Source organism: Mesoplodon bidens (assembly GCF_964165515.1).
Source record: "Mesoplodon bidens genome assembly, chromosome: 13".
In the NCBI taxonomy this organism is placed as follows: Eukaryota; Metazoa; Chordata; class Mammalia; order Artiodactyla; family Ziphiidae; genus Mesoplodon; species Mesoplodon bidens.
In genome coordinates this window covers 20,760,672-20,778,349 of record NC_138169.1, presented here as the reverse complement: position 1 = coordinate 20,778,349, position 17,678 = coordinate 20,760,672, and the positions used below count along the sequence as shown (strand labels likewise).

The 17,678-nt window shown below is 53.8% G+C and overlaps 1 protein-coding gene across 4 annotated transcripts in view; it reads left to right on the top strand.

Moving 5' to 3' along the window:
* HPS4 (HPS4 biogenesis of lysosomal organelles complex 3 subunit 2) overlaps positions 1-13,473 on the top strand; it is a 28,230-nt gene extending 14,757 nt beyond the window's left edge. For all 4 annotated transcript variants that reach the window (XM_081251805.1, XM_081251802.1, XM_081251803.1 and 1 more), the window contains 6 exons: positions 1,525-1,561; positions 2,233-2,329; positions 2,958-3,870; positions 8,476-8,608; positions 9,063-9,171; positions 10,827-13,473. In XM_081251805.1, coding sequence (XP_081107931.1) covers positions 1,525-1,561; positions 2,233-2,329; positions 2,958-3,870; positions 8,476-8,608; positions 9,063-9,171; positions 10,827-10,998 — 1,461 coding nt within the window. In that variant the 3' untranslated portion in view covers positions 10,999-13,473. The remainder of the gene's footprint in view (positions 1-1,524; positions 1,562-2,232; positions 2,330-2,957; positions 3,871-8,475; positions 8,609-9,062; positions 9,172-10,826) is intronic.
* Positions 13,474-17,678: the final 4,205 nt, after the last annotated feature.

Here is a 17,678-nt window from a genome sequence, read left to right as displayed (position 1 = left end):
AGCAAAAGTCCTATGTGCTCATGGGAAATAAAATTGCCCATAACCGGACTGCACAGAGATAATCACTGCTAGCATCTGGCATATTTCCTTTGAGTTCTTTTTTCTTTTGTTTTACTAGCTGATTCTTACTGTGCGAGACTCTGGTTTTAAATGTCATCAGGCTAGCTTTTTACACTTATTAAATCAGTAGACATTTAAAACACGTGTGTGGCTCTAGCCGGCTCCTTCCCACCGTGATGCAGGGGTCGTTAGAACAGCCTTCCTGATGAACTATTTGATAATGAGAGGTTTGAGGATGCCCTTTCCTTTTTCCTCACTGTTCAGCACTACGAATCAATACTAAGGAAATCATGTGACTGCTGAAGGAGGTTTATACTCAAAATTTATCGCAACAGGATTTACAAAAGTGAAAAATCAGATATAACTTAAATGTCTACGATAGGAGCTGGCAGACCGTGGGCTGTGGGCCAGTCGTCTACAGCCAGAATTTTCTTGGCCTGCTTTTGAGCCACATCTGCAGGTTAAGTAGTTGGACAGAGACTGTATGGCCGCAAAGCCGAAAATATTCACTAGCTCACCATTTACAGACTGGTTGCCAGTTGCTGGTCTCAAGTAGGGAAACGATGAATTCTCCTGCACCACTGTAAACTTCATAAAATTTTAGTCAGCCATTGAAAATGGCCAAAGATGCTTTAATGACAGAAACTGTGTGTCACTCTTCCAAGCAGAAAAAAAAAGTTTTACGTAATGTGGCCTCAGAGTATTTAAAAAATGCATAGACTTAAAGGAAAATGTGCCCAGTGTTAACAGGATTAGCTTGCGGGTGAGGGAATTATATGTGATTTTTTGGAAAAGAATTTTTGTCTAGAGTTAGTTTATGTAAAGAAAAGAAGAAAGCCACAACACTTCTTAGGAGTGAAAGTGCTTTTGGTGAAAAGAGCAGTTTTTGTTTTGTTTTGGTGGGTCCTTTTGGAACCTTTAGGTGGAGATGGCTGGAAAGCTCTTTTGAGGAGATTCCTGGGTTTCTCACCTTGACTGTAAATCAAACAAGAGATCTGACCTCACATCTGGTTTAGGTTGAATCCTTCCCTTGTGAGGGTCACAGGCCCTTCACACTTGTTATCATGGGATCTGTGTGAGCTCTAGGCCAGGGCTGTGGCAGATGTGGCTTTATTCCAGGAGATGACTTCCCTGAAGGTCTGAGAGGTAACATGAATGAATGCTTGCTGTTATTCCCAGAGAGGAGAAACTGAGAAATCAGAACGGGAAGAAGCCTGGTGTGAGCCTGGGTGGTGTGGCCGCCCCAGCCAGCGTGGGCCCGGCTCTTGGCTGACCCCAGCCACGGCGGGGGGGCAGGCAGCTTGGGGGAGCTTCTGTTCCATCTGCTTTGCTGTTGGCGTGCGTCTGGAACCAGCATCCTGGGCCTGGCTACATTTCACGAACAGATGGCACCGTGCGGTCCTGATGGCTAGGTAGGGGGGAGAACGCGGTGCCCAGCACCAACTTCTCTGTGTTTATTTTCAGAGAAAACCTATAGGAGGGGATGCCCTGCAGGAACATGGTAAGTAATCAGGTGCCTTGTTACATCTTGGGAATGGTCTTTAAGCTGCCTGGCCCTACCCAAGTCACGCGAAAGGCCGAGTAGTCCTATATGGTTATTCCATCGGCTCGTGAGATTAGGAAAATATATAGAGCTTCAAGGACAAAGTTACCCATCAAAATCCCAGTTGTAGAGCTCCTGATTTTAGGCACACCTCTTACATCCCCGTTTTCAGATCCTCAACTCCCCATTATGAGACTACTCAGACGAGTTCCAGAAGGTCACGATTAGGAGAGGGTGCCATCGGCGGCCACTGCCAGGAAGACCTTTTGCAGCAGTGCAGGTGCCCCCAAGAGGGGGATTTGTTTTATTTTGCATCATAAGTCAGGGCAGACCCGTTTGGTCAGGTGGAAGTGCTTTTTCCAGCTTCTGTCTTTTTTTTTTAAGTGCCACTAAATTTTCTTCCACCAAACGTCACCCTGGGTGCAGAGTTGCCCACACGGGCTTTTCCCTGCCGATGGCTGAAGTTGTAGCTGCAGTTTTGTGGCTTTTGTTCTGGGTTGAGGAACGTAGCCCAGAGCCGCTCTCTGAGCCGGCCTGTGGGTGGGATGCGTCACCCCAAGAACAGTCCCTGCCCCTCTGTCTTCTCTGGCCCAGGGGAGGGCCCTGGCCACTTCGCTTTGCAATTCCAGGAGCAGCACTCCCTCCAAACGTCCAGATTGTGCCTGTTTTCCTGACCGAAGAGGAAGCCGTCAGTCTCCGTGAGTTCCCCCGGGAGCCCACGACCAGGTAAGGGAGCTCACAGGGGTTCCTCTCAACCCATGCATCGGGCCTACCTCCCACGGATTTACCCAGGTGAGCCCCTGGCATTTGATAACTGATTCCGTCTTCTGCGCGCTCTGCCTTGGCAGGGGCATCTGGAGCGTCAGCATAGAGACCAGAGGCATCTGCCAGAGTGAGATGAGCGTGGGTTTCAAATCCCAGGTCTGCTGCTTATCAGTTGTGTGACCTTGGGCAAGTCCATTCCCTGCCTGAGCCTCAGTTTTTTCAACCGTAAAATGGACCCAGTAATGTCTACTTCACGGGTTCCTTGCAAAGGTTGGGAACAGTATGTGTGTAGCACCCAGTATAGGGCCTGACTCACAGTCGGCCTCCAAACGTGGGTGTCCCTGATTCAGTGGGCTCTGCCGTTTCCTGTAGGTGATCCCGGTGTCACTGTGTGAAGCCCCGAGGGCTAGGCGTTGCCCTAGGTTTCCTCCTGTGCTTTGACCATGACCTCTTAGGCTCTGTGGCCTCAGCACCCACTTGTCACCCATGCCCGTGCTTTTCAGGGAAGCACTGCTTTAGCCTCCCCCAGGGCAGGGCCCTTGCCCACGCTCAGTCGCCTGCCCATCCTCATGCCCGCCTTGTTTGCCAGCACTCTAGCATCTCCAGCCAGACACCCGGAGCCCCCAGCCCAGCGCCCTCCAAAGGGTTTGAACACATCTGCCCTGAAAGAAAACGCCCCCAGACACGTGGAATCCACGGCTCGGATCTCAGCGACCACCCTTCAGCCCACGTCTCCTGACGTCACCTGGCCAAATAGCAGCAGGGAGAACGGACACTGGTCTGGCTGTGATCTGAAGAGCATTAAGCCCCCAACACCGCACCACACCACCAGGGGCCAGGGGCCTGGGCTCGGCCTCTCCCTGGTGAAGGAAACCGGTTTGTCCAGGGGGGAAGAGGAACTGGACTTGTCTGAGATCCACGTTCCAGAAGCTCAGGACACGGGAGCATCCTTGGGTAATTCTGCCTCCGACGGCGGGCCTCCTGGCTGCAGGGCATCTGTCACTGACTCTGGCAGCCCTGGAAGCAAGCCACCCGAGGCCCTGCCTGTGGGCACAGCCGTGGGCGGCCCCCTCCCTCCCTCCACTGCTGAGATGCTCACCCAGAATGGAGCCCTAGAACAGCCCAGAGACCTTCCTGGCAACAGCAGCCAAGCCCCCGTCCCCAGGGACCACCTCCTCAGCCCGACGAGCGGGCCGTTGCCGTCGCCTTGCTTGGATTCAAGGCAGACGGGGACTGAGCTGCCCGTCGGGGAACAAGGCGAGGGGCGGCACGGCGATGGGGTTCCTGAGGGCCGCTCAGCCTCCGGCCCGGAACGCGCCTCGGGCTCGGCAGACCCCCCAGGCGACGGCCCCTCCGTAGACAGAACCGGATCCAGGGCGACCCCCGTGTCCCACGCGCGGCTCGTGCGGATGAACCTCTACACTCACAGCGTCAGAGGCCTGGTGCTGTTGCTGCTGGCCGAGGAGCCGCTGCTGGGAGATGGCGCGGCCGTCGAGGACGTGGTGAGTGTGCAGACGCCCTGGCCCCTGGCAGCCCGCCCCCGCCTCCTCGGAGTGGGGACAGGCAGGGGCGCTCAGCCAGCAGCTGTGTGACCTCGTGCCAAACATCCTTGTCCACACAGCGGGGTGCCGGTGGTGCCCACCTCCACAGCTGTTTGTGGGGGGTGAGTGAGCATCCAGTGCTGAGCACAGAGCCAAGTGCAAAGGCACCCACAAGTGTTGCCCTTTCCAGCTTCTTCCATTTTCTCAGTGCCTCTGGTTCGTCATCAGCAGTGTGGGGTGCAGTGCAGCCATGCAGGCCATGACCACACACAGCCTCACTCCCTAGCCCGGCAGCTCTAGGCTCTGTGTGGCCGGAGTCTGCGTGTCACCGCCTGGATTGGGAGTTTTCCACCAGCCCTGACGTTCCCTCCGTCTGGAGCTCCTTCCTAGAAGGCCCAGGACGTCTGAAATGCTAACTGGATCCAGAAGGCTCCTCTCGACCCCTTGTAGCCCCTTCCCCACTTCGAGTGGTAAGCTGACCTTGTCTGGGGCCTGGGCCCACGCTGGATCCAGTTGCCATAGTAACAGCCTTGCTTTAGTTGGCCGGGCAACGGCAGCAATAAAAACAGCAGGTTGAAATTGCTGCAGGGTGAATGGTGTCCTGGGGCTTGCCTTGTTTCTGTTCTTAAATCTGTATTATTCTAAGCCCATCGTATTAGCAGGCAGGCCCGTGGCCCTCCGTAATGAGCGGGTCCCCTGGAATGCAGTGGAGGAGGGCGGCGGGTCCTCTGCGCGGAGCCTGGAGACAGAGCCTGTGCCTCTCGCACCTGCCTGGCTCCTCTCCCCTTCCACAGGCCCCGCAGCACCCTCCCCAAGTGGGGGCTTCCCGCCACTTCCTTCCCCAAGGCTCTGAGCGACGTCTCCACCTCCTCCTCCTTATAACAGCTCAGGGGTCCAGGGCTGCAGTTCTGTGCATCCACCTCCCGGCCAATGCCTTGGTTTCATGCTCTGCCCTGCTTAGCGCTGAGCTTAGACGCGGCATTTTGCAGGCCCAGTGTTGGCATGCAGTAAATGGATACCACCCCTCTTTTTTCACTTTCCCCCCAAAAAGAAAAAGAAAAAATAGTGCAGGCTGCTCTGGGAGGAGAAGGTAAATTAAGATGTATTCTGCATTCGCTGTATGTAAATACTTCACATCTGCTACTTTAGCCAAGCCTTGGAACAGCTAGCTCTGGGGGCAGGCACGGTAACTCCCATTTTGCCCTTAAGAAAACTGCCTCTTTGAGATCAAGACCTAGCGCACATGGTGGGGTCCAGGATTCCTGCCTGTTTCTTGTCTGCCCCCCTCAACCCTCTGTCCCCCGCGGATCTGATAGGTGCGTGGGATGGTAGGTGGGAAGGTGAAGGAGTAAAGGCCCTGCCTTCTGTGGCCCTTGATACTCGGACGTGGGACTTGGTGTGTCACAGCCCATCCTTGTTGTCAGGGCAACGACCTCGCTGGGCTTTCATGGAAAGCAGGGTTTGGTGTTGGGCAGGAAAGAGAACGCAATTTTATGGAAAAAGAAAACTAGTCTTTGCTAAGAAGAGTAGGGCATTAACGAACTCTGATCAGCTTTTGCTGGTTTGCGAGCGGAGTCGGTTGATCAGACCCAAAGGCCGTCTATTTTATAATCAGCAGAGAGCTTTCATTGCCTTTTTGTCCCGGTTCTGCACACAAAACCGTCGACCTGATTTCCCTCCAGACCTTCTGCTGCTGTCTAGAAAAAGCCAACCCCTGCAGCATGGTAAACGACAGCTCAGAAGTGACCGTGAGCACAGCCCCCCTTGGGAAGGACACATCACCACGGCTCCCTGGGTCGTTTCGCCATCACGTCTTTCTTTCAGTGGCTCAACTGCCACCTTTTCTGTTTGCTGAGGGTGCGGGCGGGAGCTGGGTGAAGTGGGTGATGGAGGGAGCAGCCAGGAGAGGGCGGCACTGGTTCAGAGGAACAGAGTAGGCTCACGCCAGGGGGCAGCAGAGAGCCGCTGATAGTTTCCTGCTCAAACCCCAAGATAATCCTCTCACTGACCTTCAATTATTCATCACTACAGTAGGACACGGAGCTATGGGTACAGTAGACAAAGCCTGGGTTTAGTGTGTTAGCATAAAATACAAAAAAGCACCCCTCTCCCGTGAAACTGGTGCTTCTGAGTAAATGTGTGTTCCTGCATCGTTTCTTCTGCGTGTTTGGGGACACACTGACATTGAGCCACTTGCTTTGCTGTGGACTAGAAGGCAGAGGATCCAGGAACAGCCCCGGCTCCGTGTCTCCCAGGGCTGCTGTGAGGCTCTCGTATGTGGTAGTGTGTCTTGGGTTGGCAAACTTTAATGTAAAGGAACACACAGCAGGTGTTTTCTGCTTTGTACAACTCTTAGAATCTGCTGTTGTAGTACAAAAACAACCATAAACAATATGTAAATAAACGGCGTGGCTGTGTTCCAGTACATTGTTTATGGACACAAAAATTGAAGCTTGATATAATTTTCACATAATATTATTCTTTTGAGGTTTTTTTCCCTAGCCATACAAAAATATAAAAACCATTCTCAGCTCTCAGGCTATCAAAAACAGTCAGTAGGCTGGATTTGGTCTACGGGCCATGGTTTGCTGACCCCTCGTATATATGAAAGCACTTGGTTACCAGTAGAAAATTGCCCACGTGTTATCTGGTATAGCATCTTGTGATTAACTGCGTTGATGGTTAAGTGATTTTATCCTGAGTACAAGTTAGGCAGAAGATTCCAGAAGTGGCTCGGTGCCTACAGAGAAAGCTCAGGGTTTGGCATGGCTCATTCTGTCCCCATTTTCCCTTCCCCTGGGCACCTGCTGGGGATGGAGGGATGACTGTTGCAGATTCCTGAGGTCCAGAAACTTTCAGCGAGGCTGTGGTTTGACTTCATGGTAAATCCTGTACATACACACACACACACACACACACACACACACACACACACAGCCTCATCTGCCTCTGTTAATTGCGTTGGTGAGGCTGTTCCAGGGATCTGAGCAGGGGACAGTGTGCTTGTCCTCTTGTTCCATTACTATGGACCCTCGACTCAGCCCGCAGAGCTCGTGGTGGACGGTGCCTGGTGTCGGTCACACTCGCTGTCCAGTCACCCAGTGGCTGTTGACCGGCGCCTCCTGGGAGCCAGGCCCGCTGCTGGGCCCTGGGGACGCAGAGATGAGGGTGTCACGTAAACCCTGGTGCCAAACCTAATGCCTTTAAGTACCATTTCTACGACATGGGATAGAAATGCTAATTTAAGTCCAGGACACTCCCCAAAATGACACTTGAGTTTCATGACATTCACCTCAGAACATTCTCTTTGCATCTCTGGTCCTTTTATGTGAGCTTATTTTTTTACACAGCTCTTGTGAAATAAGTCAACCCACAGACAAGTCGTATTAGTCCGGGGACGAGTGCTCATGGAAGAGGTCCCGCTTCTTTAATAACGACTGTTTTCATATCCTTGACTTTAAGAAAATGCCTTCGCTCCCGGCACTTCAGAGCAGACAGAATGGATTCATGCTATTTGACCTCAGCCACTCAGCAGCCCTGTAGTATCCCTATTTCGCAGATGAAAAAAAGCGAGACGCAGAAAAGCCAGTAACTTGCCCCGGGTCATCTGGCCAAGAAGAGGCTGAGCCAGGAGGTCCTTCACCTGGGCGCCAGCTGCTGCCCAGGGCCCGCGGCCTCCTTGTGGCTTTAGCAGCCCAGGGCAGCCCCAGGAGGCCCTGTTTCAGGCTGAGTCCATCTGGACGTGACGGACGTACTTGGCGGGGCCCAAGATGGAGTTCAGCCGTTCGAAAATGACGTTGCGGGAAAATAGTTCAAGGATGAAGGACGAAGCTCATGCCGTATTGTTAGGTCACAGGACTAGCGTCAGTCGTTATTTATGGTCTGACTCTACCTTAGGTCACAGAACTAGCATCAGTCGTTATTTATGGTCTGACTCTATCGTTAGGTCACAGGACTAGCATCAGTCGTTATTTATGGTCTGGCTCCATCTTTAGTTTATAAACAACAAATCGTACAAAATGGGACAGTCCAGTGTTCCCAACTGCACCTGCAGGTGACATCCCCTGGGAGGTGTTTTAAAATACAGGTGTTTGGGCCTCACCTCCCGGACCGCCTTCCTCAGCTGGGCTCCTCCTCTGAGCCAGAGAGCACAGAAAGCCATCTCACCCGCACTCCCCAGTCCTTCGAGAACAGTGGCTGGTACCATTCTAGGTACACGGGAGGGAGGTGGCCTCGCGGCAGGCAGTCAAGGAGCACGGGGTGGGGGAGGAGCGGGGCACAAACGCCAGCCCTGGTTATAGGAGATGCACCAGGGCGCCACCAGTGGCTCTGCCTGGATGGTGAGATCCTGGGCCAGTTTTCCTTGCTTTTATTTTATTTTTCTGCTCCCCATTTTCTGATTTTTCTACAAGTTTGAAATGCATTAGGACATAAGGGCAGAAGTCAGGACTTCTCTAACAACAGGTCAAAGCACTGGTCAGAGCCCTTCTTGCTAAGTCAGGCAGCCACGCAGATATCCCTTGGGTGGCTTGCTCAGTGGCGGCCTGTCCCCTCCCTGCCCCGCAGTACCACAGCAGCCTGGCGTCCCTCAATGGGCTGGAGGTGCACCTGAACGAGACGCTGCCCCGGGACCAGGCGGCCCCCGCGGCCAGAGCCTATGGCTTCGCACACTACGACCGCGTCCAGAACGTGCTGGCGGGTAAGGGGCGCCTCCGGTGGGTGGGAGTGGGAACCGGGGCCCAGTGCACGGGGTGAGTGCCCTGCAGTCAGGATGCTGCTTTCTCACTTGGAGCCCAGCTCCCACGGGGTTTAAATTCTCTTGGCAAACACTTCTTTTCTCGTTTATCTTATTTTGGCCGTTTCTCCAACACTTTGAGAGAAGCACACACGCGTTCAAATATCTGTGATGAGGTCGCCTCCCGATTTGGACGTTCGTGTGCAGAGACCGGTGTTGCCCACCATGGGGAGCGGCGTGTGCTCCGTGGCGGGGCGCAGCTGGAGGGCCCAGCACCCCGGCCTCTGTCCCGCTGCCCCTGGGCACCCGTATCCCAGGCCGGGGCCTCACCCCGTCCCAGTTCATTGTTCTGGGTTTGGGGGACGTTGGTGGAGGGGGGCGGTCTGCCACTCACGACTTCTGTGTCCTCTTCTGGAAGCCAACCTGCCACAGGTGGCCACAGCCCAGGACCGCCGCTTCCTCCAGGCCGTCAGCCTGATGCATTCCGACTTCGCCCGGCTGCCCGCGCTGTACGAAGTGACCGTCAGGTGAGCGTCCCCGGCTCACTGACAGCCCTGCTCCAGGAGCCGCCTTCCTGGGGTCCCCAGCAGAGCCTCATTCATAACCAAATGAAGGACAGTCCGGGAACCAGGCAGGGCTTTCTTTGATCTGCTCTGGTGGCTGCTGTCATCTGCCCCGTGCTTCCCATGTCATGTATTTGCTGGGTCCCATCCTGGGGTTCGGACTGCTTTACACACTGGGGTACAGCAGGGAGGAGACCTAAGGCCCTCACCACCTCAGTGCTTCCATCCGTCACTGGGGAGGGAGGAGGGACCTGGGTCTCTGCCATAAACGATGCTGAAGTGCCGTCTTCCATCTTCTAACTTAACAAGTCCCACCCACGTGCTCATGACCTAGTCTCCCAAGTCAAATGCTGTCCTCCCCTCGCCGGCAATATGGCCCAAAGATACCCACAGTTAATAGTTTGGTGTACGTTACTCCAGGTTTCGTTGGTTTTCGTTTTTATTTTTTGCATATAAAAGACAGACGATTAGAATTTTTGATTATTTAATGGTCTTTCCTCTAGAAAACTGGAGCATAGTAATGTGCTGTTTTACAAGTTTCTTTTTTTCACCTCGTTGCACGTCCTGACACCGTTGTGCCAGCAGATCTAGATCTATTATTATTATTGTCATTTACAATCTTTAACCAACCGGATTTCTACTTTTTCTCTCTACACGCTTCTCTTATGAAACCGGTAGCAGAAAAGAAGGCAAGTTAGAGGGTCAGAAGGGGGGTGCCTGCTCTGTGTGTATCATCCAGTTAAGTCCTTGGAATGATTTGGTCAAGCGCATTCTTTTGAACCTCATTTTATGGACGAGGAAATTGAAGCACAAACAGAAGGAACGACTCGCCCCAGGGTCGCATTCTTACTCAGAGGCTGAGTCAGGATTTGAGCCCAGGTATCTCAGCTCTAAGCACATGCCCCCGCCGCACACGTTTCCAGTTATGGGGACAGTGTGGCTGAGAAGGAGGCGTGTGGGCTCTGGGCTCGGCTCTGGTGCTGACCAGGTTCTAATGCCTGTCACCGGCCACACAGGAATGCGGGCACCTCTGCTGCCCAGCGCCATCTCCAGCCAGTATTTCTGTATATCTTTCTGTAATAAATGTGTCTCCTCTGGCTTTAAGTCACAGCTGCCGCACGCTGGCAACCTAGATCCATCACCCACCTTGTGGCCCTGTAGTATTTCATCTTCCTTGGAGCTGAGAGGGTTTTAGCGTTGGGATATGTAGCTCATTTGAATAATAGAAACAGAAAAAACAGGCTCCATTTCTTAACCACTCACCATGGGCTAAGCAATTTGTATATATTCCTACTCATTTACTCTCTTTATAAAATCTCAGTGAGGGAATTTACTATTGTCATATTCATTTTACTGATGAGAAAGCTGAGACTCAGAAAGCTGGAGCAACTTAGCCAAGGGCACACAGCCAGGAAGTCGCAGGGGTGGGATGAGCACCTAGGTCCGTGTGACTCCAGATCCGTGCTCGTTACCTGCAGGCCAAGGTGCCCCCTCTCCATGGCCACAGTGACTGGTCCATGACTCGTCCTGCCGGGTCACTGACAGCGCCTCTGGGGGTCTCCGGGCTCTGAGGGCTCACAGGCAGCGTCGGACTGTGGTCTCCTTTCTTCCTCCAACAGGAATGCCTCCACGGCCGTGTACGCCTGCTGCAGCCCCGTCCAGGAAACCTATTTCCAGCAGCTGGCGTCGGCGGGGCGGAGCTCTGGCTTCCCGAGTCCGCAGGACAGCGCCTTCAGCCTCCCGGGCAAAGCCAAGCAGAAGCTGCTGAAGCACGGGGTGAACTTACTTTGAACCGTGGGTTCATGACCCCAGCAGATGACTCTCACATCGAATCCCAGCAAAGGAAGCTCTGCCTTGTTAAATGCAAAAGTCCCTCTATTTTGTTTTCCTTGGAATAGTCCCTTGTTTTTAGGAATGTAATGATATTTGAGGGTTTGTTGCCCCTTCTTCAGATTGGCGTTGCAGGAGATAGCTCTCCGGATCAGCAGATCTAGAGCACGTGGTAAAGAACCTGATGGTGTGGGCAGCACTGCGGCCAGACTGGGCGCCTTGGCTCCTTACACCCAAGGGGCCCAGGGCCAGTGAGTCCCCCTGTCACACTGAGCCCCGGGCACCTAACATTTCTTGCTGCTGTTCCACCCAGCCTTAACTAGGACCACAAAAACCCAGGTTGGCATTTTTTCTAGAACCGGGTTGGCCCTGTCTAGAGTACTTGTCCAGCCCTGTCTCCAGGGGGCCGGTCTGAGGTGTGAGGCGGACTTGTCAGCAGGCAGACCGGAGCTCCCACTTCTCAGGTTACCTTCAGAGCAGTCCTTCTGGGAGGGCGGGACGCCTCGTGCAGTGAAGCAGTCAGGGATGCTGAAACCACCTTGTTTGGATCTTCTGGAACTATATTCAAAACGAGGAGCCTGTTCTTTGGCTTTACCCGCAGTGGGGGCAGATCTCAATGACGTGGAAGGGAGTCTGGGGTGCCGGGACCGAGAGCTGGGTGACGACGGGCCAGGCTGGGCCCCTTGGTTGGAAGTGGGCTGGTTCCTCCCAAGTGAGTGTCCGAAACGGGAGTTTCTAAAAGGTTTTGGTGCAAAAGCAGAACTGCGCTTTTCAGCGGTGGCTGCGTGAAAGGGAACAGCATTCGCTGGTGTGTTTCTGGGCTGGAGTAGTACTAGGACATCAGTTCTGTTACGTTATAGCCTGACATTTTATGATGATATGATGCAGGTCACAGGATGAAAATATTTCACAAAATCCTAACCAGATGTTTACTGGAAGTACCTGAGATTCCATCTGAAAATTGTGATGTTAATAACTTCATGTCAGTAAACCATTAGCTCATGTTTCTGACATGGTGTCTTTTTCTTGAAGCAAGTTTCTAAGGGGCTAAAAATAAAATAGCCAGAAACACTAATGAGCTCTGAGTAACAGGAACATCTCTAGTGACAAAGTAAAGATGAAGGTGTGTATGTATGTACGTACATATGCGTATATCTCAGGTGGGCACATTTCTCTTTGCCCTGCCTGATCCAGCCTGGCCAGGTGAGGAAGAGCGCATGTCACAACGGTCCGTGCGAGGGTGGCGGGCTGTTCCAGGGAGCACCAGCTTCAGCGTGGCTGGACCGCACACCAGACCCGTGTCACCCTTTCTGTCACCTCTGGGGTCCCTCCTGCCACTGGCTGGCCTAAGAGGTGAGCTTCCCAGATGGAGGAGGACCACACCTCAAGCTAGGAGAAATGTACAGTGTCCTACTTCTCTGCCTGATTCTCCAAGGAAAAGTCCCTTACAAATCCCGGGGCCAAGCTCTCAAGGAACATTCCCATGACTGGCTTACACAGAACATGTTCCCTTTCTGTCCTGGGGTATTTTCAAGCATCCACACTTTGTTCCTCTTGCCACTGATGCTCCAGAACTGTGAGGTCTCCAAGTCCTGAGTTTGGTGAAATTCTGACCTGTTACGTGTTGACACAGGGACAGAACTTGGAGCCCCTGAGCCCATTGTCATCCGCCCCCTGGCACCTCAGCTAACTACCTGGGCTCAAGGACTCTTCCAAACAAGATCTGCTTCACAAGGAAATCTCCTGCCTGTCTCTGAGCCCTTTCCTGGCTGACAGGCCATTGCAGAGCTTAATCTCTGTTTTGCTTTCAGAAACCTCTCTTCCCATCTAATTTCCCAGGGCTGCTGTTGAGCCTAAAATGTGTGTGACACAAAATGCTTGTTTCTGAGAATCAGTGCTCGAGGCAGCCCGGTGCTTCCCTCTGAGCTGAGTCTCAGCGATCACAGGTATGAGGTCCTGTGATCTCAGGTCCGCACAGCAGAATGTGAGACCTGCATGCGACAGCCATTTTAAAATAAGTCCACAATTTCTTTGCTACAAATTAGGGACCTGATTCTCCCCCTTGAGTGTGGGCTGTACTTAGTGATTCGTTTTTAATGACTAGAATGTGGCAAAAATGACAGTGTGGCTTCTGAGAGTAGGTTATGAAACATCACAGCTGCCGCCTCTCTCTCAGTTCACCTATTTTGGGGAGAAGCTGACATCCGGGCAGCCCTATGGAGAAGCCCTCGCGGTGAGGGTCTCCTGCCCACGGCCACGTGCGTGAGCCTTCTTGGAAGCAGGTCCCCCAGCCGGGTTGCCTTCAGAGGACTGCAGCCCCTGCCGCCATGTGACTCAACCTCGTAAGAAACAGCCAGAGCCATCAAGCCGAACCACTTCTGAACCCCTAGCCCTCAGGAAGTGTGGGCGATAATAAATGTGTGTTGTTTTAAGCCACTCTTGGGGTGATTTGTCACAGCAATAGACAGTAGACTCGCAAGCCCACAACTTATTCCCCGACCAGGTTCCCTACAGCTTTGGCCCAGGGACCCTTCAGCCAAATGGTGGACAAAGCCTCGGTCCGTATCCCAGCCACCAGCTCACCCACCGGGCCACACCACTTAGGAAGAAACTGAGCGCTCCCTCCCCTTTCTTCCTGCCAGTTCCAAAGTCCGATCCTTCCCGCGTGGGCGAGCCCCACTCCTCCACACCGGTGGCCCCCAGGGACGGCGGTGTCTGCACGACGCCTTGGCTTACGGCACACCCCAGAGTGCCCCCATCATCCAGGACAACTGCCTCCCGCCAGTGATCAGGGAACACGGGAGGAGGGAGAGAAGTGAGAGGCTCTGTTTGGGCTCAGTCCCTGCGGCTGCCACCTGCGAACCTCAGGGAAAAAGGTCCTATGGCGTGATTAACAGTGGCAATCAATCAGACTCCTGCCGGGAAAGGCTCTCTGGTCCCCGGAGGGATGTTGGGCCTAATCAAACTGCCTCCCGCTGGAGGGAAGCATCTAGGCTTATGGCTCTTGTCACCTTGACAGTACAGCCAGTGGAGACTGGCTCTTGGTTGCAGTCACCCTCTCCTGCGCGCTGAAGCCCCATGGGGGGCCTTTCTCATGTGGCCGAGACGCTCTGCACACTCCCCCAGTTACTGCGTTCCTCACACCCATCCTGCGGGAAGTGGGGTGCGGCTGCTCCCCGCTGAGTGCGCATCCTCACACCGGACCACAGGCCTGTGTCATGGGCCCAGCAGCGGCCCCCAAAGATACCAACCAGGTCCTGTGAGCGTTACGTCGTGTGATCAGGGTCGCGCAGGTGTGATTAAGGATCTTGAGATGCAGGTCATCCGAGTGCCCTCACAAGTGTGCTTGTCAGAGAAGCAGAAGCACGTGACTCACGGAAGAGAAGTGAGGACGGAGGCAGAGGCTGAGTGATGTGGCCACAAGACGCAGAAGGGGCAAAGGATGGACTCCACCCCACAGAGCAGGACTCTGTCAATGCACTGACTTAGGCCCAGCAAAACCAATTCTGGACTTTGGCCTCCAGAAGCACGAGCGAACGAGTTCGGTTGTTTTAAGCCACCAGATTCGTAGCAGTTTGTTAGAGCAGCCACGGGAAACTAACGCGCCCACCCTGCAAACTGGATGTGCCTGTCCTTCTGGCCATTCCAAGCCTCTGTCTTTCAACAGTGCGGTGCCACGGAGCGCAGGCGGGGAGTGAGGGCTCGCACCGTGAAGGCCCTTGCAAGGTGGCCGAGACACTGGGCGAAGGGGAGCCTTTAAGCAGAGCAGTGACTCAATTTGGTTCCCGTTGGAAACGTCCCTGGCTCTCAGATGGGCGAGAAGCAGGGCAGGCGTGGAACCACCAGGAGGCTGTGGCTGTCCAGGTGGGAAGGGTTAGTGGCGCGGAGCAGGGAGGTGTCACGACTGAGAGAGATGGGCAGGTTTGAGGACTACTTGGGAGATTGGAAGCGCCTCACTTGGGGCAGATAGAGGGATGTGCCTGCTTTATGATGGGCACTGTCTCCAGACGGAGGAAGCCACGAGGGAGAGAGGGAGACCCCTACTAATAAGGGGTCCACGGGGGTGAGCAGGGAACCGACGGCTGACGCTCTCGAACTGCGTGTAACACTAGCATCTGTTGACGGCCTCCCGCCTTACACACACACACACACCTTCACTGTGGATTGTCCTGGGAAAAGAGCAGCAGGAGGGGAAGTACCCTGTCCCCTCCCCCTGGGGAGGGCGGGGTGTAAGATCCACACTCGTCATCCTAGCTCAGGAAAAAAAGACACTCTGGATCTTTTCTCAGTACATTCATTGAATTTGGGAAGCTTAAGGTGAAGATTCTAAGGGCTTCAAGGCTGAAAAAGGACACTTCCTCTCTGTTTATTTTCAACGTCTGAACTTGAAACCAGCTGTGTTTCTCTGGGGAACAAAACCCAGAGTGCCTTTTGAATCCTGTCAAGCGCCAAGAAGAGGCCACGTCATGAGAGGCTGAGTGCGCGCGGGTCCAAGCTGAGTGCTAGCCCTTCTCTGCCCTGCCCTCCTACTCAGCGGGGCTGAGTGATCCCTGGGAAGGGCGTGGGGCACGGGGAGGGTGAGACGAGCCCTCTCCCCACTCCATCTCCCGTGTGCTCAGAGGGTGCGTCCTTGCTCTCCAACCAGCCCCAACTGGTTCCTGGGGCAGTAGGAACACGCGGCTTTGGTGTGAGACCAGGGTTCAGATCGCAGCTCTACCACTTAGTGCTTTGGAAACTCTCAGTATCTTCTTTAAAATGCAGAGGAAAGGCGATGTACATAAAAGTGCGGCATGTCGTGGACCCACAGAAAGTGGGGCTCCGTGTGTGTGTCCTGAGGAGGCAAACGGCCTCCCCAGGGGGGAGAGAGAGGCCTGAACACACGACCGGAGTTCAAAAGCCTGGGAATGCTGAGCCATGAGCTAGGACACCTGGCTTCTGTTTCTGGCTTGCCCTCCAGCCGGCACCAGAGCCTTGTGCTCGCCCACTGCCCCGAGCCTACATTTTCTCGTGTTAAGTGTGCATAACTGGGTGGGTGTCCCAGCACCCACCCCCGCGGGGCCACAAGTATTATGGGATAATAATGTATACAATAGAATCTTCCAGAGGGAACAGTGCTGTCTGTACTCGAGGACGAAACGCACTCACCTTGAATCTGGGGTGGCTAACGTGGTGGAAGTGGGAAACATGGGGAAGGGTAGGTGATCCAAAGTTAGGACCAACGTGTGTGCCTGGGAAGGAGGCGGAAAGTCAATCAGTCTCTGTGTGTGTTGCCTCCTGCCACCCAGTGCTACAGTCTGCTTGGGTATTTTCACTGCCATCTGTCAGCAGCTCCAAAATATACAGCCCTATTCTGTCCTGTTCCCTGTGTTTACATCTGGTTAGCAAGATTCAGCCGGGGACATACATGCCAGCAGGGCAGGAGGGTCCTTAAAAACAGCATTTTGTACTTAGCCTCCGCTTCTCATATTTACATTTTAAAAACATGTAAGAAACACTTCCCACCCACCCACAACTTGCCATAAGCTTATCTTATTCAGACCTCACTTTAAGCCTATGAGAGGAAGCATTAGGCACATTTTCGAGATGAAGTTCAGAGTGGATTTGGACATGTGGTAGCAACAGACAGAAACCACAACTCAGACTTAAGAGTTAAAAGGGAGTTTATTGGCTCATGTAACGGAAAAGTCCAGAGGTAGGGCTGGTTCCAGGCAAAGCTATATTAGGACTCAGATGATCTCCACAAGATGAGAGACCTGCTCTCCTCTGTGGGTTTCACTCTCAGATTTTCTTTACACTGGATCCCCCACTCCCATCCCTCGAAAAGTAGCCTCTCTTTCTCAATGGTCCCAGGAAAGAACTTGGATCATGTGCCCAGCCCTGACCCAATCCCTTAGTACCCGGGAGTTTGGAAAGCTCTGATTGGTCAGGTGCGGGTCATGTGCCCAGCCTTGACCCACTCCCTAAGTACCCAGGAGTTTGGAAGGCTCTGATTGGTCAGGTGTGGGTCATGTGCCCAGCCCTGACCCAATCTCTTAGTACCCAGGAGTTTGGAAGGCTCTGATTGGTCAGGTGTGGGTCATGTGCCTAGCCCTGCAGCTGGGGTTGGGTCAGGTCCTGGAAATCCACGAACTGAGAAAGGGGAATGTTACGGTCTTGCAAGAGGCTCGTCAGAGTACTGCTGGAGGAGAGTGTTAACACAGTGACCATCCCCTAGATGCCAAGGTTAGGTGGCTTATCCCAGTACCACACAGGGGCACAGCTGAGCCTTGAACCTCCAGCTGGCTGATTTCAAAGGCCTTGCCATTTTTGCTACTCAGGGCATCGACCCTCAGCTCCAGCTACACATTAGAGTCAGCCCAGGAAATGAGCTGAAACAAATACCGAGACCTGGCCAAAGAACTGAGACGCCTTGGGGGCAGGGCGTGGGCATCAGTATTTCTCAAAAGCTCCCTGGGTGATTGTACTGTGCAGCCAAAGTCCAGAGCCAGTGGGTGAGGACTACCCTTCTCCTCCAGCACACGCTGCAGGGCACTACTCAGTGCTACCAGTGTGGCCGCTGCCAGCAAAGGAGGGCTCAGAACCCAGATGATGAGCAGGTGCCTGGGAGACCTGGGAGGTGACCCTGTCAAACTGAGTCACCG